At 56.3% G+C, this 23,719-nt stretch overlaps 1 protein-coding gene across 2 annotated transcripts; it reads left to right on the forward strand.

Moving 5' to 3' along the window:
- Positions 1–5,229: 5,229 nt before the first annotated feature.
- On the forward strand, positions 5,230–22,676 carry NARF (nuclear prelamin A recognition factor). 2 transcript variants are annotated; one of them, XM_041726794.1, is made up of 11 exons: positions 5,230–5,360; positions 6,755–6,835; positions 9,032–9,175; positions 11,343–11,475; positions 14,478–14,612; positions 16,597–16,715; positions 17,751–17,880; positions 18,973–19,036; positions 19,819–19,956; positions 20,216–20,373; positions 21,417–22,676. In XM_041726794.1, the coding sequence occupies exons 1-11, from the start codon at positions 5,334–5,336 to the stop codon at positions 21,656–21,658; spliced, it is 1,371 nt and encodes a 456-aa protein (XP_041582728.1). In that variant the 5' UTR covers positions 5,230–5,333; the 3' UTR covers positions 21,659–22,676. The 2 variants fall into 2 exon arrangements, with proteins under 2 accessions (XP_041582728.1, XP_041582729.1); XM_041726795.1 differs by lacking the exons at positions 5,230–5,360; positions 6,755–6,835 and adding an exon at positions 8,211–8,361.
- The last annotated feature ends 1,043 nt before the right edge of the window (positions 22,677–23,719 follow it).

Below are 23,719 nucleotides of genomic sequence, written 5' to 3' on the forward strand. Positions count from 1 at the left end.
GACCTGACCTGACCCATCTGCTTCAGTTTCTCCCTGCCCGTGGCTCCCTAACCTGGGCAGGCATCTGAATCACCTGGCAGGCTTGTGGAAGCACAGATGGCTGGCACCTGTTCCCAGGTGGGAGGGGGCTTCCGAGTCAGCTAATCCGCTGGTCCAGGACCCACACTTTGAGACCACCTACTCCAGTTGCAGCAGAGCTGGGCTGTGCCTGAGCACAGTGGGCTCCCTGACCCCTCAGCTCACACTCCGTCTCCTCCAGAAAGACTCCCCTTCCCTATCTTGAAGGTGCATTTGAATTGTTAGTACCTCCTTTAGGTCCTTCCTGCTTGCTGCAGTTGGAAGGGATCTTATTCCTCAGGATTTAGGCAGAACTGAGAGGAGACCCAGGAAATTCTACTTTGTTACAATTACTTGCATTCTTTTTTTAAAGATTTTATTTATGTATTCATAGACATAGAGAGAGAGAGAGAGAGAGAGAGAGAGAGAGGCAGAGACACAGGCAGAGGAGGAGCAGGCTCCATGCAGGGAGCTCGACATGGGACTCAATCCCGGGTCTCCAGGATCACACCCCGGGCTGCAAGTGGCGCTAAACTGCTAACCCGCCAGGGTTGCCCAATTTTTTCTTTTCTACGAGATTATAAGCTATTTAAAAATGAAGCCTGTACTGGACTCTTAACAAATGTTAAACGTGTGAACAAGTGACAATTTGGTTAAAATCGTGAATATTGGCAATATCAAGACTGGAAGGGATCCCTGGGTGGCGCAGCGGTTTGGCGCCTGCCTTTGGCCTAGGGCGCGATCCTGGAGACCCGGGATCGAATCCCACGTCGGGCTCCCGGTGCATGGAGCCTGCTTCTCCCTCTGCCTGTGTCTCTGCCTCTCTATCTCTCTGTGACTATCATAAATAAATAAAAATTAAAAAAAAAAAAGACTGGAAATACAATATCCATAAATAGGGGACTGAATGAATAAAATTGTAAATCGTGCCAATTATCAACACATTATATCTCAGCTCTAAATTCACACCTCTGTGCCTGATCCATGAAAATGGATTTGAGTCTTCTATTTTTTTGTGTGCTCTCTGGCATGATACTAACCATTGTCTGTTAACTGTGAAAAAAACCTTTCCCCAGCACCCTGTAGGGAGGATTTCCAGCATGTCCCACCAGTGCAGCATCTGACAGGTTCTCTGCCTGCCAGCGAGCCAAAAGTGGGTCTAGATCCAACAGTCTAGATCTCAACTCTGTGGACAGAGTGGGCTCCTCGCTGTCATAGCCCTGGATGAGATGATTGTGGCTACTCTTTGTTTCTTACTATTCTTGCAATCTTTATAATCTCATTTCTTTTGTAAAGATGTTATTTATTTTAGAGAGAGCAAGAGAGAGCACGAGCACTGTGGAGGTACAGGGGGAAGGAGAAGCAGGCTCCCCACTGAGCAGGGAGCCTGATATGGGACTTGATCCCATGACCTTGGGATTATGACCTGAGCCAAAGGCAGACACTTAACAGCTGAGGCACCCAGGTGACCCTATAAACTCATTTCTCCTTACTGCCCAATCCCTTACTCCAATCCCTAGTTATTGCTAATAATTCTTTATATTAAACTCTGTTCAAATTAGTGTGCTTTTTCTCTCTTGATTGGACCCTGTCAAATACATATATCCACACAGAGGGTGTTATGCAACTATGAAAAAGGAAGGAGGAATATCTCTGTATGTTGCTATAGCACGCTCTCCAGCACGTACTGTTGAAAGATAAAAGCAAGATGAAGAAATGTCCGTAAGGCACTATCATTTAAGAAGAGGAGCATACAAGGGTGCCTGGGTGGCTTAGTTGGTGAAGCGTCTGCCTGCAGCTCAGGTCATGATCCGAGGGTCCTGGGATTGAGTCCTGCATCAGGCTCCCTGCTCAGTGGGGAGTCTGCTTCTGCCTCTGCTGCTCCCCCTGCTTGTGCTGTCAAATGAATAAATAAAATGTTTTAAAAAAAAAAATTTAGAGGATGCAAATATATATTGAAACATAATATGTAAAACGTGGTATTTTTATTCTGGATAGACTTAGTTAACATTGTTAGTCTGAGACTTTTTATGTGGGTGATATAAGACCATGCAAATGAGTACGTTAAGTAGGTAGTACTGGGAACCAGGAATTTCGAACAGGAGTAATGGATGAGAGGTCAATGAGGCCAATTAATTAGAACCCTGTATTCCTGGATTTGACTTAGAAGGACCAGTGTGAGTTCACAGTAATTTCACTTTAAAAAAATACATCTTTCTGGGGATCCCTGGGTGGCGCAGCGGTTTGGCGCCTGCCTTTGGCCCAGGGTGTGATCCTGGAGACCCGGGATCGAATCCCACGTCGGGCTCCCGGTACATGGAGCCTGCTTCTCCCTCTGCCTGTGTCTCTGCCTCTCCCTCTCTATCATAAACAAATATAAAAAAAATACATCTTTCTTTATGCTGTCCACTGAAAAGTCCCAGAAACAACAATCAATGCAGTAGCAAGGAGCAATTTTATATCCATTCTCTGGTTTTAAAATACCAATTCCTACTAAAGAAACCAAGCTTTTTGGAGAAAAGATTGATTTCAAGTCTAAAGCAGGAAATGTAAAGCAAATTTATCAAAAAGCAAAGTGACTGTTAGCATCTAGCATCTTCTCAAAAAAATTTGGAGCCTAGCTGAAGAGATTTTCTATGCAAAAAAAAAAAAATGTGAGCATCAATAATTCAAATGAACTGAAAATCTCCAAGCGTTTAAATCCATATATATATATTTTTAAGTAGGCTTCATGCCCAGTGTGGAGCCCAACACAGGGCTTGAACTCACAACCCTGGATCAAGACCTGAGCTGAGATACTCAACTGACTGAGCCACCCAGGTGCCCCCAAAATCCGTAATGCATAATGATATATTTTTAAGTTTTTTTTCTTTTAGATTTTATTTATTTACTGAGACGCAGAGAGAGGCAGAGCCACAAGCAGAGGGAGAACTAGGCTCCCTGCAGGGAGCCTGATGTGGGACTCTGATCCCTGGATCTGGGATCATGCTCCAAGCGGAAAGCAGATGCTCAACTGAGCCACTCAGCCGTCCCTATTTTTAAGTTCTTTGTTCACTTTCTGAGGATGCTGAGAAAGGAACTTGGATTTTTTGGGCCAGTTTATGCATTCATCTTGCCTTTCTTTATAAAACGTACAGCAGAGTAACCAAATAGCAAATGAGAGAAATTTCTCATTATGTATTCCTGCTAGTAAATTTTTTTAAAATGGTAGGATTAAAGCATTGCTATCATGAATGAACGGACATATGCAGTTTTATCAATGGGCGCTAATTAGTATCACAGAAAGGAGTTAGTGTAACCTCCTGATGGAATTACACATCTATGGAACAGTCTTGACAAAAAATTTACTATTCAAACAAGGCATGAGAACATTTTTTTTAAGATTTTATTTATTTATTTATGAGAGACAGAGGCAGAGACACAGGCTGAGGGAGAAGCAGGCTCTCTGCAGGGAACCTGATGTGGGACTCAATCCCAGGACCCCGGGGTCACGCCCTGAGCTGAAGGCAGAGGCTCCACCTCTGAGCCACCCAGGCATCGTTTTACTCTACTGGAAATTCAGAGGGCAAGGGTTTACTAAGGACTCCACAAGGATGCATCAGCAATTCTTGGAAGGCCTACAGCCAAACCACCTGATTGCTTGATGATGTGCAACGACAGAGAGTGATGCGGATGCCTTCAGACTAGGAACTCTGTGGTGTCTTTGCAACTTCTAAGTGAGCCTCAAATTACTTTAGAACAAAAAACAATCTTTTAAAAGAGACATAAACACACAAAGCAATGAACATATTGGACCTTATACAGGTCCTGATTTAATTTTTTTTTAAAGAGGTTCAATTTAGGGAAACCTGGGCACTACGTATTTGATGAAATTAAATAATAAGTCATTGTAATTTGTTTTCACACATGGTCATGGTATTGTGGTTAAAATTGTGTTTCTAAAACAATGGCAAGAAATACATACAAATGACAACCTAAATTCATCTTCTTATCCGCTGAAAATGGAAGGAATGTGTTTTCTGAGAGGTGCCACGTAGATTTGAGTCAAGCAGGGGTTAGTCTGGCAACAATGAAGACCTCCTGCGTTTCACTCATGCGATTGTAAACAGCTGTACCAACTACTGTAAACTATGAAACGGGGTCAAGGAAACTTTCTTTAGGACGCGGAGGGGGCAGGCAGGGGGAGCTCTCGCCCACCCGCTCGCAGTTGCACACCCAGCAGGTACCTGCGGACAGAGCCCACCTAAGCACAAGGTTGCTACCCGAGCAGGAGGCCCCTGGGTCTCCTCCAGCCAGCGAGAGGCAGCCCCAGCTCAGCCTCGAGGAGCTTCTGCTCTCCTGCACCCGCTTTCCTGTCTGTGCCCCAGACTCGCCTATGGCTTGGGTGCAGATGTCCTGTGGTCTGGACTGCAATCCTCTACTTCCCCAGGAACCCGTTTTGCTACCAAAAGGCCTGGCAACTTTATTTTCAAGGTCACCCGTTGCTTTCCTTACGCTCCATTGAACTTTCCAATGCGCTCTTCACATGCCCAATCATCCTGCAAAGCGCAGACACTGACTTGAGAAAATGTTTATTACAAATCAAACATTTTCGCTTTAGCCCTGCAAGCGGTGCCGTTTTACCAAGAAAATAATAACTCCTGGCGATTTGCAAAGCCAGCGCCCACCACCCGCACACCCGCGGGGCGCGCCCGGACTTCACACCCACCTCGCAGCGTCCTCGAGGCGCCACGTGGTGCCCATCCGCGCATGCGCACTGCCACCTGCCTGGCCTACGTGACGCGCCTCCAGGCGGCAATGGCGGTGGCCTGGCGTTGCCTGGGACAGGCTTGAGGTGCAGCGGAGCTGCCGGGCCAGACGCCCCAGGGCCACGCCGGGTCGCCTCCTAGAGAGAGTCCGTCCGGGGGCTCCGTGCCGCCCCCGACCCACGAGCCGCCAAATGGGCGCGGGGACCCGCCGGGCCTCCAGGTGTCCGCCGCACTCCGCCCCCGCGCGCTCCGATTGGCTCCGGGGCCCGGCCCGCCCCTTCCTGCGGCTGTCATTGGTCCAGGCGGAGACATGTGGGCGGGAGCCGCACCGCCCCCTTCTGCGCTCCTATTGGCTTAGGGTTGTGACCCGCCCCTTCCCGACGCTCTCATTGGTGGAGCGCAGCCGCCGGGGGTGGGGCCGCGCCGGGGGTGACTACAACAAAGGGCGGCGGGCGCCGGGCGTCGGTGACCGAGTCTCCCGGAGCTGCTCAGAGGCCGCGCCGTGGCCCCGCGCCTGCCCCGCTCCAGATGAAGTGTGAGCACTGCACGCGGAAGGTGCGCCCCGCGCTGGCGGCGGCGGGCGGGGCTGCCGAGGGTCGGCCGGGTCGGGGTCGGGGTCGGGGTCGCGGTCGGGTCAGGGGCTTGGCCCGGGCGGGGCGGGGCTGGTCGGAGTCTGGAGGTCGCGGTCCGGGGCGGCCCGGCCCGGGGCGGGGCTGCTGGGGGTCGGCGCTGCCTGCGGTCACCGGCCTCCCGGAACCCCGGAGCCCCGAGCGGGCGGTGCCGGCCGCGGCGCGGTCCCCCGGGTCACCCCGTCCCGCGGTCCCCGGCTCTGGGATCGGCCGCTCCCGGCCCCTGTGCGTCCGGGCCACCTCGTCACCTCGCGGGCTCAGTCCTGGTTCCAGCGGGTAGAGCGCGACCGCAGGTGGCCTGTACGCCGCGGACACTTGCACCTGCCAGATGCCCCGGCGCTCCTGCACCTGCGGGTGCGTTTCCAGGTGCCCCGGGGTCACGTTACATTTGGGCCCATGCTTGGTCTTTCCGGTTCTCGGTGCACTTGTCTGTCCTTTCAAAACATTTTTGAAGCCAAAAGAAACACCAGCGAACCGGTAAAGCGAACCAACCTGAGTAACCACTCAGGGCAGCCGCAGCGAGCACTGTTCTTGACGTGGATGATTAAAATAATCGCCAAAACATGTTTTTTGAGGAGTGTTTATGCGACTTACATCATTATAGTGACAGAACAGGAAGGTAGGGAGGACGGGAGCTGGTCCTTGGCTCCACCTGGGTAACCATAGTAACCACAGTCGCCTTCCACACTTGCTCCTAGGCTCTGATAACATAAAGAGCCATTCGGCGAGGAATGGGGATTATTTTTTTTTTAATTTTATTTATTTATTCATGGCAGACACAGAGAAAAAGAGAGAGAGAGGCAGAGGGAGAAGCAGGCTCCACACAGGGAGCCCGATGCGGGACTTGATCTCGGGTCTCCAGGATCACACCCCAGGCCGAAGGCAGTGTTAAACCACTGGGCCACGAGGGCTGCCCCTATTTTATTTTTTTTTTTCAAAAGTTGGATTACATAAATATTTCATCATCCCCCCCCCCCCCGGCTTTTTTTTTTTTTTTTTACTTAACATTATAGGGAAATACATTTTCAGAGCATTACACACAATTCGTTCATTCATTGTATTCTAAGTATGACAGGCGTCCCGGTTGTCGGTGTTAATTTACCTGTTGGTGGAAGGCCCCGTTACTTCTAGTTTTCAGTTACTGCAAGGACACGGATAGAGGAGGATGTGTGTGTGTGTCCACAAGTCCAGGCGCTTTTGTTTCTGTAGAAAAGATTTCTGCACAGGAGGTGAATGGTTCAGAGCCTACGTATACACCTTTCTAAGTTGAGAGAGTCAGGTTAAAAGTCGTACTTTTATATGTTCCTTTGCTTTATCAAGGAATGTAATAAGAAAACAAAGACCGAGGACCAAGAGAATGCGTCAGTCGGCGTACCGAGCCTGGCCCAGGACCATGCAGAGGCAAGTGATTTCTCAGTTTTGCATTAGCCTGGGGTAAACGCTGTGGCTGTTTTTGTCCTCTTGGTGGGGTCATGTCCCCTGCACATCGTTGCCCTAAGAAAGAAGATGCTGTGGTGGTGTCCCTGCCAGGGGCCGCGGGTATGCAGAATGGTTGTTCGTAAGCGCACGACCTTTGAGACAGAAGGGCCCGAGAGCAAGTCTTCGCAGAATACACCACGCCAAAACAAACTGCGTGAAGAACAAAGAGAAAGGGGGCGCCTGGGGGGCCTTCAGTGCAGCGTCTGCCTTCAACTCAGGTCATGATCTCCGGGCTCTGAGATTGAGCCCCACATCGGGTTCCCTACTCAGCAGGGAGTCTGCTTCTCCCTGCTTGTGCTCTTGCACGCTCTTTCTTTCAAATGATTAAATAAAAATAAATCTTAAAAAAAGAAAAATATTATCTTTAGTCATTTATTAAAAATAACGTTACAATACTTAAATCTCCATTTTTTTAATTTAATTTTTGAGGACTTTATTCATGAGAGACAGAGAGAGAGAGAGAGAAAGAGAGAGAGAGAGGCAGAGGCAGAGACACAGGCAGAGGGAGAAGCAGGCTCCATGCAGAGAGCCCGATGCAGGACTCGATCCCGGCACCCCGGGGTCACGCCCTGAGCCAAAGGCAGATGCTCAACTGCTGAGCCACCCAGGTGCCCCTAAATCTCCATTTTTTTTTTTAAATGAAAAATTCCGTTCTGTAAAATGGGAGTTTAGGAAGATAATCTATAAAATAATTCAGATCTCGTAGTCCTGTAAGTTTATTTTTCTAGTGGTTTCTTCCCTAGCTGAGTTCTTGAGAGTTTAAGTTGTTCTTAGCTAGTAGTGATGGTTTACGTTTGCTGGGTAGCAGAGGTCACTGTTCCCTTGGAAAGGACTGGTCCTGACCACTAGTGGAGCGCAGGCACCGTGGGACAAACAGCCGCAGGTTTCTCTTTAGTCTGGTGATCCTGACAGGAACCGATCTATCCCCTCTTGCGTCCTGTGCCCTGGCAGCTGTAGGGCCCGGCAAGCCGCAGATGTGACCAGCACCAGGGCGCAAAGGCAGAAAAGGCAGGGAGTGCCTGGCACCTCCCCCACCTGCCCTCTGGCCACATCCCCTAGGACAGACATCTAAACCCTGGGGCCCCCGTTTCCTTATCAGTGACTTGGGGAGTTGAGTTACTTCCCTCCCAGGGCTGTGGTGGTGCAGATAAGGTGTGCGCACAGCCTCAGCAGCACCCTGCCAGCACAGTGGGCGGCACCCCAGTAGGGTGAGCAGCTCAGGGGCGGGTGCACGCACCAGGCATGGGGGAGGTGTGGACAGAGCCTATGTCGGGGGAGGCTCAAGCAGGGGAGAGTGAAGGACAGGACCTGGGAGACAGGGCAGGGGGGCCTGGGCAGCCACACCAGTGATGAAGGCAGGAGGGCGCGTGCAGCGTGGGACGCTGGGGGCATTTGGTGGTCCAGATAGAGCTTCCCGGAGCCTGGGAAGGGAACAAGCTCCACTGGAGGTGAGGTTGGAGAGCTGTTGGCAGTGGGGGCGCTGGCACATGTGTAGGAGGCGGGAGGAGCAGGCAAGGTGGGAGGGGGTCTGGCCCGGGAGAGCCTGAGGAAGTCGTGCTGGGAACCATGCAGACTGGGCTCACGGACGCCCCTGTGGGGACCCAGGGCCAGGATTCTCAGCGCAGCCCAGCAGCAGGTACTAGGCCCCAGGCGTGTGCCAGGCCACGTGCTCCAGACCCTCGGAGTGACAGCTCTGGCCGCCTCGGGGGGTGTGCAGACCTCCTGAGATGGGCTGCAGCTTCCCTGGGGAGCCACGGGCCTAGGTGGGCTCCCCAGGGGGGTACAGAGCGGGCTGAGAGCGGGAGTTCCCGGGCGACAGAGGGGACAGCGAGCAGGGGAGCCGGGCCAGCTCCCTGGACTTGGGCATGTGGATTTCTTCCCACCACGTGACAGCGCTGTCCTTCTCCTACCCTGGCGTGTCACCCGTGTCCCTCCTTGGTGTCACTGTGGCCTGTTCTGTGCGACTGCAATATCCGGAGCTCCAGGCCTGGCTCTGTGTTGCCCAGGGTGACCCTCGTCCGCATTCTGTGATGCTCTCGTGCTAACGTTCTCTCTAGAGGAGCACGTGTTAGAGTTTCTACTGAAGAAGAATTAGATGAAAACATCTTTCTTTTGTAGAAGGGAGAATTCCATAAGTTGGCTGATGCCAAGATATTTCTGAGCGACTGCCTGGCGTGTGACAGCTGTGTGACCGCGGAGGAGGGACTCCAGGTTTCTCAGCAGAACGTCAAGGACTTCTTTCGAGTTCTGAACCTCAATAAGGTAGGGCTTCCGGGCGCTTGGTGGCCCTGGGGGTGGAGGTGAGGCGCGGAGGCCTCTGCTGGGGCCCAGGGCACACGGCTTGGCCCTCGCTGGGGTGAACCCTGTCCAGAGCCCCCACCCGGGCGCCAGTTCCCTCACCGATGTGGCGGGAGGCAGGATGCCTCGCCTGTTCCCAGAGACGGGGCTCTGGTGCGACGGGCTTGTCAGGCTGTGCTCCCTCGGCTGTGCTCCCTCGGCTGTCCTGTAGACCCGTGCCGCTCAGCTGTGGCCAGTGGCTTTCCTGACAGAAGCACAGGTGAAAGGGCAAGTGAAGGCAGAGGGGCCGAAAAGCATTTCCCCTCGCGCTCACGGCCACTTCCCGGGAAGCCCTCCGCGCCCCACCCGGCCCACAGCCGTGCAGGCACCACAGGCACTCCCCCGCCTCTCGTAACACTCGGGGTGCCGGAGCGAGGCAGATCCATGAGGAGCGTGGGTTTACGTGGTGGGCCGCCACCCCTGGGGCCTGTTCCTGGACATGTCCCCCAGCGCTTCGAGGTCCCGGCGTCAGAGAGCAATGCACGACCTTCCGCTGTCGCGGTGTGTCTGTTGCCTCCTGGTGGTCGGGTTCCCCGGGGTTCCCCACCTGCTCCTCGTCCTTCTCTGAGCAAAGTGGCTCTCCCTGTCTTACTGCAGGGAACGAACTCGGCTCGCTTGTCAGGCAGCTTAGCGCCCCCCCGACGCTGACGCCTGAGTCAACGTCAGGGGAAAGGCTTATAAAGTTTAACTCTTGAGTAGATGCTTGCAGACCCTTCCGGCAGGTGCACACCAGTCCGCATTTTGGCCGCAGAAGGTGGGTTCCCAACTCAGACCGGTATAAACAATGAGGAAATGGTTGTTTCATGAGCCTGGAAGCAGGGGAGGCTCCGGCGGGGTGAGCCAGCCGCCAGGCTGTCGTCGGGGCTCCGCGGTTCCCGTTCTCTGCTCTGCCGCCCGCGGCCCTGGGCTCAGGCCGACGCCCTGCCGCTGCCAGAGCGGCTCCCTCAGAGGAGGGCACGTTGAGAGAGTGGAGTGAGGCCTGGAGACCCCGGGGGCGCAGGCAGAGGGAGCCCAGCGTCGGTGCCCGGAGCTGCCGCCTCTGTCAGCGGCTGGGACTCCCACCCCGATCCCTGCTTCCACATTTCTGTGGGGTGATTCAGGGGCGGGATTCCCGCCCCTTCCCCACATCCAGTTGGGCCTGCACGTCCCCGGCCGAGGGTGGGGGCTCTCTCGCTGAGCGGCCCAGTCCTCAGCCCCCAAACACCACTGCCGGGGCCTCCCCTTTACCGACCGGGCGGCGTCTGACCGTGCAGCTCCATCGCGGGAACCCGGTGTCTGCCCTAAGCTCCAGCTCGGAGGTCGCGTGGGAGGCTCTAACCGGTGACCTGGCCCGAGCCGCTCCTGCCTTCCGGCCCTTGTGTTGGTGATGAGTTGTTCAGACTTCTCGAGGGGTTTCTTGAGCTGCCGGTATTCCTTTCGGTTACAGGGTGCCGACAGCCGTGTTCCGTGTTCGTACGGTATCCTTTAGAACAGTTTATAGGAGGTGAGAATGATCCGCTCCTTAAAAATACCCCACAATTTAGGGCGCCCGGGTGGCTCAGTCGGTTAAGCGTCTGACTCTTGGTTTCGGCTCGGGTCACGATCTCAGGGTCGTGGGGTCACAGCCCTGTGTCAGGCTCCGTGCTGAACACGGAGCCCGCTTCAGGGTCTCTCTCCTTTCTCTTTAAAAGAAACGTGCATCCTATGGTTTGCCCTACTGAGCGGGAATTGCGGCCTCTTTGGGGACAGATTCTAGATGCTGTTTCAGTGTCTATATTCTGTTTTAATTGACGTATATTGGCGTGTGAGTGGTTTTAATCATTGTAGGGTCATTTCAGTTATTTATGGGCCAATATTGTAATATTTATTTTTCTCCTAAAGTTACCCACTTTCATCCAGGCATTGGCACTTATTGATAGAATATTGTTTTTAAAAAATTGACAATCTTTTGGGATGTCACACCTTTTCATCCTAATTTTTTCCCATTTCCTTCTCGTCACTTGCTAGTGCAGGTATGTGCTACCTACCAGTCTTTCAGAGGACACGTGCTACACCCGTGTGGCCGACTCCATCACTGCTCAGCCGCATCTGACCCTCTTCTCTGTTCCCCCAGAAATGTGACCCTTCACAGCACAAGGTGCTGGCAGTGTCGGTGTGCCCTCAGTCTCTGCCTTACTTTGCTGCCAAATTCCGCCTCAGTGTGACTGATGCTTCCAGAAGACTCTGCGGCTTCCTCAAAAGTCTTGGTGAGGCGCCTTGATATTGTTGTGAGTTGACAAGGCCAGCTTATGGCTGCCCTTCGTATCTGCAGAGTTCAGCTCCCCAGGGCACAGCAGGGACAGGGACTTCAGACCCTGCCGCTGACCCGCAGGTGTCGGGCCTCCCTTCCCCCCTTGCTGTGCGGACGAGTGTCTTGTGCTGTCTGTAGCTGGCCGTCCAGGGGCAGCACGTGATGGGGTGGCTGGGGACGTGGAGGTGGCTCCTGCACTCCCTGAGGAGTACCGTGTTGCCCGGGCTCCCAGGGCCCACAGACGGCATCTGGCAGATGATAGAGCATCATGTCTGCAAGACGATCCGCATCTGGTTTCCCAGGATGCTCTCCGAAGAGCAGAGAGAGGACGGGCAGTGTCCTGTGCACAAAGGAAGGTCCTCCCTCTCAAACATGAGAACTGGAGATACTTGCGCACATGAGTTTCTGGTTTTTTTGCAGTGGGTTCTTTCGTTAAGATGTATATATTTTAGGCAAAAAGAGTGTGTGTGTGACCACATGAGCCGAGGGAGGGGCAGAGGGAGAGAGACGATCTCAGGATCCCAAGATCACGACCTGACCTGAAACCAAGAGTCACATGCTTACCTGACAGCCATCCAGCCGCCCCTACAGTGGCTTTTGAAGACCTAACCACATGGGGGGTTACTAAGGGGACCCTTAGAATAAACATAGCCTCTGCTCCTTGGAGCGCTGGGTGGGGTGGCTTCTCCGCTCGCTGCCTGCTTCCAGATGGCCACGGCTACGAGCGTGGGGCAGTCATTCCTCATGCTCATGATCTGAAGAAGCTTCAGGGCAGCTGGGCTTTACCAGAGACCAAAAAGTTCCTAGATACTCTCACTTCTCGTACTGAAAGGCCCTATTTTGGGGACGAATTTTTTAAGTAAAGAGTTGGCCCTTATATGTTAAGATGATACTTACATTTTATAATGTTTCTTTTTAAGAAAAATTAACTAATTTTAATTTAATTTAACTTAATCTTAAATTTTAAGATTTGCACTGGGTACAGGTATTAAAGCTCTTAAATTTGTTGTAATTATTAAAAGTATATTGTTGGGATCCCTGGGTGGCGCAGCAGTTTAGCGCCTGTCTTTGGCCCAGGGCGCGATCCTGGAGACCCGGGATCGAATCCCACATCGGGCTCCCGGTGCATGGAGCCTGCTTCTCCCTCTGCCTGTGTCTCTGCCTCTCTCTCTCTCTCTCTGTGTGTGTGACTATCATAAATAAATTAAAAAAAAATTTTTTTTAATAAAAAAATAAAAAATAAAAGTATATTGTTTTGGCTCAGGCTTATGTGCCAGTGTTAAGAAAATTTATTTTTTTAATGTATTTTTTAAAAATGTTATTTATGTGAGATAAATCACGAGAATACAAGTAGAGGGATGGACAGAGGCACAAGGAGAAGCAGACTCTGCCCTGACCAGGGAGCCCAGTGTGGGGCTTGAGCCCAGGACCCTGAGATCATGACCCAAGCTGAAGGCAGATGCTTAACCCACTGAGCCACCCAGGTGCCCCAGAAAAATTTATTTTTAAAAGTTAGATTAAAAGAGGTCCCTTGGGGATCCCTGAGTGGCTCAGCAGTTTGTTGCCTGCCTTTGGCCCAGGGTGCGATCCTGGAGTCCCGGGATCGAGTCCCACATCGGGCTCCCGGCATGGAGCCTGCTTCTCCCTCCTCCTGTGTCTCTGCCCCTCTCTCTCTATCATAAATAAATTAATTAACTTAAAAATTAAAAAAAAGTCCCTGAGTTTTGCAGTTGGTTAAGCTTCTAACTCTTGATTTCAGCTCAGGTCATGATCTCGGGGTCATGGGGTCTAGTCCCACATCAGGCTCCTCCCTCTGCACCCACCCCCCCACACCCCGCTCTCGCTCTCTGTCTCACAAATAAATAAAATCTTTTTTAAAAAATGCTAGAAGAGGGCACCCTGGATGGCTCAGTGGTTTAGCTCTGCCTTTAGCCCATGGTCTGATCCTGGAGACCCAGGATCAAGTCTCACGTTGGGCTCCCTGCATGGAGCCTGCTTGTCCCTCTGCCTGTGTCTCTGCATCTCTCTCTCTCTGCCTCTCTCTCTCTATATATATATATCATAAATAAAATCTTTAAAAAAAAATGCTAGAAAGTAGCTTAATAGGGCACATGGGTGATTAAGCCTCTCCCTTCACTCTGGTCATGATCCCAGGGTCCTGGGATTGAGCCCTGAGTCAGGCTCCCTGCTCAGGGGAGTGGAAGGGGTGTTGGCTTCTCCCTCTCTCTCTCTGTTGCTCCCCCTGTTCATGTTCTCTCTCTGTCTCAAGTAAAAAAATTTTTTTAAAAAACTTAAAAATAAAAAACTTTTAAAATGGTATTTTTTTTAAAGATTTATTTACTTATTTATTCATTCATTCATTCATTCATTCATTCATTCATTCATGAGAGACACAGGCAGAGGGAGAGGAGAGCCTGATGCGGAACTCCATCCTGGGTTTCCAGGATCACTCCCTGGGTTGACGGCAGTGCCAAACCACTGAGCCACCCGGGCTGCCCTATGATATTATTTTTTAAAAGATAGCTTAAAAAAGAAAAGCTAGTTACAAATCAGCATAAAAATTAGGCCATCAGAAAAGTATGGTCTGCCAATTTACTGACTTTATTTATTTCAAAGATTCAAGGATCCTCACAGACTGGAATTTAACCACTGACAGAAGAGCGTGTGCGGTACTTTATAACCTTCCATTAATTTTATGGCCACTGTGAGGTGTTTATGTACGTGTAGACGTAGAGAGAGCGAGAAGGAAAACATACGTATTTTCTTGTTGAGAAACGACCCATGTTTATTGTTTGAAGGAGGAGGTAAGACACAGTCCTGGGCTTCTGCAGTTCGTGGTGGAAAGGAGGCGAGATTGAGCAGCTAGGCCAGGGTGCCCTGGACCCGCCCGTGAAGTCTGCTCCGGAGCCTGCAGACTTTGAGGTGAGGGGAAGCTGAACGCAGCCCTCTTTCCTGCAGGGGTGCACTATGTGTTCGATACAACAATAGCCGCGGATTTCAGCATCCTGGAGAGTCAGAAGGAGTTCGTGCGTCGATACCAGCAGCACAGCGAGGAAGAGCCCGCGCTGCCCATGCTCACCTCCGCCTGTCCAGGTGAGCACTTGGGGCCGTTGCGCGCCTCCATTCACTGAAGGCACCGTGTTTCACGGGTCCGTGTTTGGGGGCAGGAGCGGAGGTGGGTGAGGCCAGAGGTCATAGCCCAAGCCACTGGGCATCCTAGATCCGGAGGGAGCGGGGTGCTGGGAGAGACCCCAGCAGGCCCACCCCGGAGCCCCCCACTCAGCCCCTGCCCGGTGCAGACCGGCCACCCCCCCACTTGATGATCCTTGCTGCATCCAGGGTATGAGCTGTCCAAGTCTGTTTACGTGTAGCTTTCGAGCTTCTAGAATGTTCTTCCTGGATGATGCACTTTGCTTCAGGAGGTCTTTATACCCAAGCGTGTCAGATTCAGGGACATGAGGTGAGACTTGGTTCAAAACTAAACCTTGTCAAAATCCACATTGTTCTACAACAGTGCAAGGAAATGAGAGCAACCTCAGGGTCAGAGGATGCGATGTGGCAGACGGGGCTGTGGGTGGTCCCATGCTGGCCCTCTGGGCATGGCCTTGTCACGCGGGCTCCTGGTGTTGGGGTGCTCTTGCTGTGCACACAGGGATGGAATGTCTCCTGTGGGGGTTATCTCTGCCCGGTGCCCCGCAGAATACCTGCAGAGCTCCTGGGTGCCTGGTGCCGGGCCGCCTCTCTGGGCACATCCCCCATCCCATCCCATCAGGATGGCCAGCGGGCGGGGGCAGGGGGTCAGCTGTTTATAAGGAAGGACACGGATGCTGTTGTCACATCCGTGCTGCTGTGAACCCACGGCCGCGTCTCCGTGAGGGCCGGCATGGGCTGTGTCGAGTTCTAGGTCAGAGATCCTCGGGGAAGTGCTACCCTGTGTGGTTAGAGATGTGGGGCGCCCCGGGCCCTGGTTCCTCCTCCACGTCCCTGCTGGTCCCCTGGCTGGCACACAGCGGCCTGCCCTCAGCACCCGCAGCACAGATGCCATCTGCCCGAGAGCCGTGTCTACAGGTGCAGGCTGGGGCCTTACCGGGCCGCACCCGTGGTGGGAGGGGCCTCGGGCCCCCAAAGGCTCCAGTGACCGTGGGCCTAGGGGTTCCTCTGGGTCACCACAGACGTTCGCCACACACTCAGGCCTGCGTGCAGGTGATGGCTCCCGTTTGAGTTTGTTCAGACGGGACTTTCGCATCGTCTGACTGGCGCCTGCTGCTCCTCCCGGCGAGGAGTGGTCCCGGGGAGGTGGCTGGCTGCCCCTGGCTGAGGAGCAGCTTGTCACTCGGCGGCTGTCCGCCCCATGACATCGGTCAGCAGGCGTCCCCATGTGCTCTGCCTCTCACCCGGCTGTGCCCGGGAGAAGGGTGCGAGCTCTGGCCCCCGCAGTCTTCTGGCCCCTGTTCCCTGTGGGAACCACAGCAGCAGGGCTGACCCCGGAGGGCACAGTGGCCCCCAGCAGCTCAGGAAGTGCTCACTGCCACGCTGGGCCCTCCAGCGGCGTAGAGCGAGTGTGCTGGCGCTCTCCTCGCCGTCGCTGGTGCGGACGTCCTCTTAGGACACTGCCTTGAAAAGTGGGCAGTGGTTGCCTGTTAACTTCCAGTAGGTGAGTGAAGCTGGGCAGGCTTTGTGGCTGTTGCCGCATCGGAGCGTGGCTGCTGGCAGCAGAAGAGCCTTGCAGCCCACGGGGGAGTGGGGCCGCGGCCCTGGGAAGACGCCTCACGGCTGCTCCTCCAAGCTTGTCCTCTCTGGGGGGACCCGCTACACGGTTTGCACGTCCTTCCCCTCCATCCTCTGGTCGGGCCGGCAGGGGCATCTTCCCGTCTAGGGTGTGTGCACCTGGGGTCCCCATGGCCCGGGGTGCTGAGGAAAAGCGGCTTGGCCGGGGAGCTGCCGCGAATTCCCTGGAAGTGGAAGGAAGAGGTGTGAGGCCCAGGTGACGGGGTCTGGGCGCTCAGAATTCTCCTGTGTGTGATGGGAAGGAGGAGGAAGCCACTGTGAGGAGCTGACGGACCCGCTCTCTCCCCAGGCTGGGTCCGATACGCCGAACGGGTGCTGGGCCACCCCGTTACCCCCCACCTGTGCACCGCCAAGTCTCCTCAACAGATCATGGGCTCTCTGGTGAAGGATTATTTCGCCAGGCGGCAGGTGAGCTGACCTCCTCCCTGAGGGTAGTGCATGCCCAGGAGATGGTGGACATTCCCACCAGGCACGTCCAGGGTGCTCTGGGCCCCAGACCAAGTGGAAATGTTGTCCATCCTGCTAAGGGGGGCCCCGGCCTTGCCCCCAGAGCACAGCGAGCAGGTCTGTGACTCCCTTAGCCACTTGCACCTTCACGTGATGGTTAAACTTCCAGCCAGGCTCCCCAAGGCCTTCCACGTCCCTCAGCTGCCCAGCCCTCTCCTATGGGTGGCATGTCGTCTTCAGCGGGTCCCTGTGCTGTCCTTCCCCACTCCAGGTGTCTACTCAGACCCCCTGCAGCCATGGGGCCGCCCCGGGAGCCCCAGCAGAGGCCAGGCCTGGGTCCTCCCAGAGGTCCCTGACGCCTGGATGCCACCCATGGCTTGGACCCTCCTGTGGTCTGTGCCCAGCTGCCCGGGTGCCCACAGTCCTCCTCATGCAGATCATACATTTCTCCAGGGAACCAGTGAGGTCTGGCCCTGCAGAAACTGGGAACAGAGGGAAACTAGGGTCCCGCAGGCCCAGGGCCAGCTTCAAGAGGCCACGTGCCTTTGACATCCTTGTTCACGGTGGGGGGGCGGGCAGAAAAATGAGCTGTGGGGCTTCATCCTGTGCTTACCCCCCTACTGAGGGGGTCCAGGAGTCTGCCAGCCCTAGAGGGTAAGCTGTCCTGTGGGCCTGCAGACGGACGGATGGGCGGACGGGCAGACGGGCACCATCCTCAGGCTCTGCCCTCCACATAGGAGCCCCTGGTGTGGCTGCCGATCCGGCTCAGGGTCTGCGGGAAGACGGGTTCAGCTCCCTGCAGCCCTGCCCTGGCATTCCCAGGCCATGGACCTTCCAGGCTCTGGGGGTAGCGAGGCGGCACCACGCATGGACCCGATGCTGCCCCCCCTGCTGGGCGCAGAGCCTGCGTGGCCTCGCCCTTGAGGAGGCACCAGCCTGCAGCTGCCCCTCCTCACTTGCCCACAGCCACAAACCGGGTTTGCTCTTTCTCCCCAGAACCTGTCCCCAGACAAGATTTTCCATGTTATTGTGGCTCCTTGCTACGATAAGAAACTGGAGGCCCTTCGAGAAGACTTCCCCACCGCTCCACATGGCTTCCGGGGTGCTGACTGCGTATTAACCTCAGGTGAGGGGGCCTGGGTGCTCCTGGGGCCTCTGGCGGTCGTCCTCTGGGGTCACGACAGGATCCCGAGGGCTTGACTGAAGGGAAGTGGAGAGGGACAGCGCTCGCACAGCGTGGGGTCCGGGTGAGCGGGGGCTCTGCTGACGAACCAGACGTGCTCCTGGCAACACAGTGAGGCCCTTTCACTTGGAGTCAGGGGACCCGTGGTGCTGCAGTGACCTTGCCGGAAGCCCCTGCACTGTGCCCTGCGCTCGCACATAGGCCGAGAGCCCGCAACAGGGCCTCTGTGTGCGCGGGTGCAGGTGGCTCCCTGGCGCCCCCAGGAGCGCAGCGGGACGCCGCAGTCACGAGGTGGCGTGGGTGGGCTACACCTGTGCGAGGTGTACTTCACACGGGCTCTGAAGACGGGCCCCGCACCCTGTAGGAGCCGTGACTCCGGGTGCAGATCCCCTGACCTGAGCCTCCAGCACTGGGACCCCCTGGAAGGGGCCCCAGTGCACAGGCGCCGTGGAAGGGACACAGGAGGGCGTGCGCACACCTGCCAAAGGGTGGGTTTTCGTGAGGACCGTATGCAGGTCTCCCTCTTGGATACAGAGTCCATTTTACTACATTTCTCACATGTTGAGTTTTCTCGTGCGAGTACGATGCCACGGCGGTTGGTAGAAATGTTCGTTGTTTCCAGCAAGGGTTTCTGGGGGCCCTCATGTAAAGGGAAGTAGGAAAGTGGTTCTGACTCTCAGCCCACCGCTGCACATCCCGTTCCCCACGTAATAAATGCAGCCACTGTGTCTTGGTCATCTGTCCACGGGAGGCTGTATGCACAAGATTTCTGCTTCAGAAACAAAGACGTGGAGAGAGAATTTGCAAAATCCCTGGTTTCGAGAGCAGAGGGAGGAGTTGGACTGTTCTCTTACGTTTTATCAGAAGTTTTCACACATTAACGTCATCCTGCGCTAGAAATGGGTTCCTGCCCACCACAGAGTGACCGTGGCCAAGGTCACCTTAACAGAATCTCCAGTGGGGACGTAATTTTGGAAGCAGCTCCCGAGGAAGCGATGTCCTATTGGCGTGTCCTTACGCCTCATTTGTCTGTAGGTGAAATCGCTCAAATAATGGAGCAGAGTGACCTCACGGTGAAGGATGCTGCCGTCGACACTGTGTGAGTGACTTCTGCAGGGAGGGGCCCCTTGTGGGCGGCAGAGAGACGGGGTGGCAGGGGACCCCGACCTGGGGTTGCCGCTTCCCGTGTCGCGGCTCGGCCCCCACCATGACCCTCAGCCGTGTGTCCCCAGTGGAACGTGAGCAGGGCCCCGGTGAGCGGAGCTGGCGCTGGGAGTGTGGGCGCCGGGGCTGCCGCGGGAATGTGTACGTGTCCGCACCCCCACTCCTGAACTTCGCATGTTCCTGGCCTTGGCATTCGTGCCAGCCTGAGGCCGGATCCCCTCTGGGGAAGAGCAGCTCCCTCGAGGCCGTTCGTGGGAACAGGGCCCAGGGTTCTGCTGTCTTGGTGATCTGACCGATGACCGCTGCCGCCACCCCACGTATGTCTTGGGCTCCGCGCACGGCAGACGTGGGCCGCTTAGCAGTCATGGCCCTTGTGTGGAAGCTTCACGGAGGTGTCTGGAATTTCATTGGCCTGTGGCCAGAGCCTGTGCTTGTCCTTGTCCCCACTGGGGCACGTGCACATGACCCCGAGTGGCCCTCAGAGTCCCAGCTCTGTCCCCAAGCGTCGAGGTTGTTCTGGGGACACGCAGATGCCGGCGCAGCAGAGGGAGTAACCAGGCCGCGCGCCGAGTGGGCCTCGCGATCTGAGGCCCCAGGTGACCGCTCGTGTTGATGGGGAAAACTCAAAGTCTAAATATCCGTGAAGGAGTTCCTCTGCGTGGGGATCATAAACCTGGAACCTGACTTCATGCTTGCTGTTGCTCTTCGCCTGGCCAGGTTTGGAGGCCCGAAGGAGGAGGAGGTGAGGCGCCACGACGGAGCCAGTTCCGACGGGTACCTGGCGCACGTCTTCAGACACGCAGCCAAGCAGCTGTTTGACGAGGACGTGGGGGAGGTCACCTACCGCACCCTGAGGTCTGTGAGTGGGGTCGGCGCTCTGTCCAGGGCCCCGGGGGTGGGGGGGGGCGGGTAGGTGTGTGGGTGTGCGTGGCCCTGCAAGGGGGTGGGCGTAGGGGGCTGTCCTATTTATAGGCTTTAGAAGAGCCAAGATCAAAAAGCCTTGTCCTTATTCACAGACTTTTCATTTGCTAATTTTCAAACTTAGCTTGGAAGATAATTGTCAGCCACAGGGGAAGGACTCTGTAGATCAAAGTCCATTTTGTTTGTCTTCCAGGAACAAAGACTTCCAGGAGGTGACCCTTGAAAAGAACGGGGAGGTTCTGTTACGCTTTGCTGCTGCGTACGGCTTCCGAAACATCCAGAACGTGGTTCTGAAACTGAAGAAAGGCAGGTTCCCATACCACTTCGTGGAGGTGCTCGCCTGCGCGGGGGGTAAGACGTGGGGTCTGGGCGGGACTGTGCCCCTCACAGCCCTCTAGGAGACGGGCCCTAGGGGCCCCCAAGCCTCACTCAGCTGACAGCTGGGTAGGACCGCGGGTGCTGCCCTGGTGGTTGTGACACAGTGGCTCTGCTTCCCTCACCGCGTGGCAAGAAAGCCAGGGGGTCCCCTTGGGAAACCCTTGGGATCACAGTCCCAGCGAAGAGCCGCTGCTGGGGGCACCAGGTGAGAGCCTGCTCCTCGTTAGATGGCCCCACCTGCTGCCAGGTTCTGCCCCGGGTGGCAGGGGGACCCACATGAGACACGGAGGCCAGCGGGAAGGCACCAGGGCAGGGGCCCCAAGCGGAGGCCAGAGACGTGTGGGTGCAGTAGGTGCGGGTGTCGGGAGAGGGTCCTGCGCTCTGCGGGTGGGGAGGCCCACACGACTGAAGCCGGCCTGGGGAGTGGAGGCAGGGCCAGGGTGAAAACCTGCCGGCGTTTGGGGAGGGCGTGCGGGGTGCAGAGCAGCAGACCCGGTGAGGATGAGGTTCATTGGGTGAACTGGGCCCACAGTGCAGGGGGAGGGTTCCAGCCCCCGAGCCCTGGGTGGCGGCTGGGCAGACTCACCGGTGCCTACATCTGGGGGAGCCCCGGGGCTTGAGGGTCTGGAGAGGGGGGCGCTGGTAGGCGCTGCCCAGGACGGGTGGAGAGGGGCTCAGCCAGGGTGGAGACTAGCTGCCGGTTCTGGGTCATGACCTCAGTCTACACACCTGGGAGCCTAAGAGTGAGCCGCAGACCTGGGAGGTCCCGGAGGCTCTGTGAGACCCCAGGGGTGTGGCTGCCCGGCGGCCTGCCCCCTGCTCTCTGGGTCGAGAGGTTGACAGCTCACCCCACTTTATGTAAAACCGTTGCCCGTCTGCCACACGTAGGTAAGCACCGGAGGCCCCAGAGCTCTGGCCTGGGCAGCACGCTGCCGCCTGCTGCCGTCATTCCTGCCCCAAAACCATCCCTTTAAAGCAAAAGGAGGAAAAGAATAAGCTCCCTGCTTGTCTTTCAGGATGTTTAAATGGCAGGGGCCAAGCCCAGACCGAGGACGGGCGCGCGGACAAGGCGCTGCTGCGGCAGATGGAGGGCATCTACGCGGACATTCCCGTGCGGCCCCCCGAGAGCAGCGCCCATGTGCAGGAGCTGTACCAGGAGTGGCTGGATGGGGCCGACTCGCCCAGAGCCCAGGAGGCCCTGCACACCAAGTACCAGGGGCCCGGGCTCCCTGTGCTCAGCCGAGATATCAAGTGGTAAAGGTCGACCGCCCGGAGGGAGGTGCTGCGGAGCCTGGGAGCAGAGACCCTGCGGGCAAACGCTCGGCTCCGCAGCTTTCAGGAGTCTCTGCCCCTGGTTGCTGGTGGCCCCGTCACTCGGTTTGATGTGGTGCTAACGTCGTGACGTGTGTGTGGCTGGAATATCTTGACACGAGAAGGATTGCCCCAGTTTAAGTATCCTTTTATCTTAAGACTGAAAAATATCCCAAAGAACAAGAATGAAGACAAACTACTATCTTTTAGGCTTAAAAAAAAAAAATCCAAAAAGTGTCCAGAAGGTACAGTTCATGGGCCTCAGAGCGATGGACGAGGAAACGGCCGAGACGGCAGGAGGCGCGCGGCCGTGGGGCGTGTGGGGCACTGGCCACTTACTCCTGAAAGGCTTTTGCCAGAACCTGCGTCCACTGCATCGTTTTGGACTCAGGCTGATACGCAGACCTGGTGACGGTGGCCTCGCTCCTCGCTGCTGGGCTGCCAGCGACCAGGCACTGGTCCTGGCCCCAGATGCGCGGGCCCGCGGTGTCCTGGCCCCAGATGTGCACTTTCCATTCAGCTGTTAGGGGCGGACGAGGCCTGGCAGGGGTGCTGCCCCAGGAGGAGGGGCCGGGGGGGTCACCGCAGTCCCTCCCTTCCTGCCCGGCCCTCCCCCTGTGAGCACGCCTCGAGGGGCACGCGAGGCCGTTCACCCACAGACGGGGCCGAAGCCACTGGAGAGGCACAGGCCGCTCACGTCGGGGCTTGTCCTGAAGTGACAGACCTCCACGCACGGCCTGGAGTTGGTCTCGAAGCACCTGGACTGTGGCAGTGGCCGTGGCGCTGCCGCCCCGGAGCCCTCCGTGCAGCCCCCGCAGGCTCTGTGTCTGTTGTGTTCCGTGTCGTGTTGTCCCTGCCCGGGCCGTAGCTGGGTGTTGTGTGCGATTGTCTTTCCTTCAATATATCCGTAGTCGGGGCTCCTCCTCCACGGTGACCGATGAGGGAATAAACAGCTGGAGAACGTGTCCGAGCGTGTGCAGTGGTCTCCCCGCCAGGGCTGGTGCGCTGTCCCCCGGGCTGACCCCTCCCCTCCCCGGTGACACCGGCCTGGTGCAGGAGCGCTGGCCTCTGTCCCCAAGGCGCCTAGGAGGCCACCAGCCAGCTGTGCGGTCACTGCTCCTCCATCAAGAGCAGCTCGTCCAGCCACAGCCGGGGCCTGCGGTGCCAGAGCCCGGCCGACGGACCGGCTGCTGCCCCCGGGGAGCGGGGCTCGTCCTGACTTCGGCCTCCAGCCGTCCGTGCAGAGAACAGGGCGGCCCCGTGTGGGCTGGGTGACGCACACGGCATGTCTGTCCCAGCGAGGCGGAGGGCGGGGTAGGTCCTGACTCGCATCGCGCCCAGTGGAGTCGCGGTCCCACTCGTGCTCCATGGACCATGAACGAGCCCAGCAGGTCTGTGTGTGTGTGGGCCATGGTGGTGAGCGGCTCTGCGCCCCCCTGCCCTGCTCCGGACCAGACCAGAGCCTGGGTTTTTTATTCCATTTCCACCTGGCCTTAGAGCTTGAGCTGGTTCCTGCCAGTGTAGACACTGGCCCTTCCTCAGCTTTGCACGAGGGGGATTGGGATTCCTGTTGCCTACACCTCCAGGTTGAAGCCAGCCGAGGGTGTGGGGCGAGTCGCAGGGTGCTCTGGCCTGGGCTGCTGGCCCGAAGTGTAGAGACCACTAGGAGGAGGGGAGGGGAGAGCCGCGGCCCAGGCAGGCAGCCCACCCGCCGGGGACCGGGCTCCCTCCCTGCCTTGGCTTGGCGCAGGCAGCCCGAGGCGGAGCACCTAGCCACTGCCACGGAGCCTCGGCTCTCCCGCTCAGGGAAGCAGAGCGCGGGTGTCCCTTTGGGACAGGCTGGCACTTAATTTCTGAATGAGGATAAGCCAGACGTTTCAAAAACAAGAGGAGCCGGTGCCAGGGTGGAAATCTTACTTTAAAACTGAATCCACGTCCACGCCCATGCACACACACTTCTGAGCACTCGCACGCTCACACACGAACAGACCTACACGTTCGCTCCTGG

Source organism: Vulpes lagopus, chromosome 12 (genome assembly GCF_018345385.1).
Source record: "Vulpes lagopus strain Blue_001 chromosome 12, ASM1834538v1, whole genome shotgun sequence".
Classification (NCBI taxonomy): Eukaryota; Metazoa; Chordata; class Mammalia; order Carnivora; family Canidae; genus Vulpes; species Vulpes lagopus.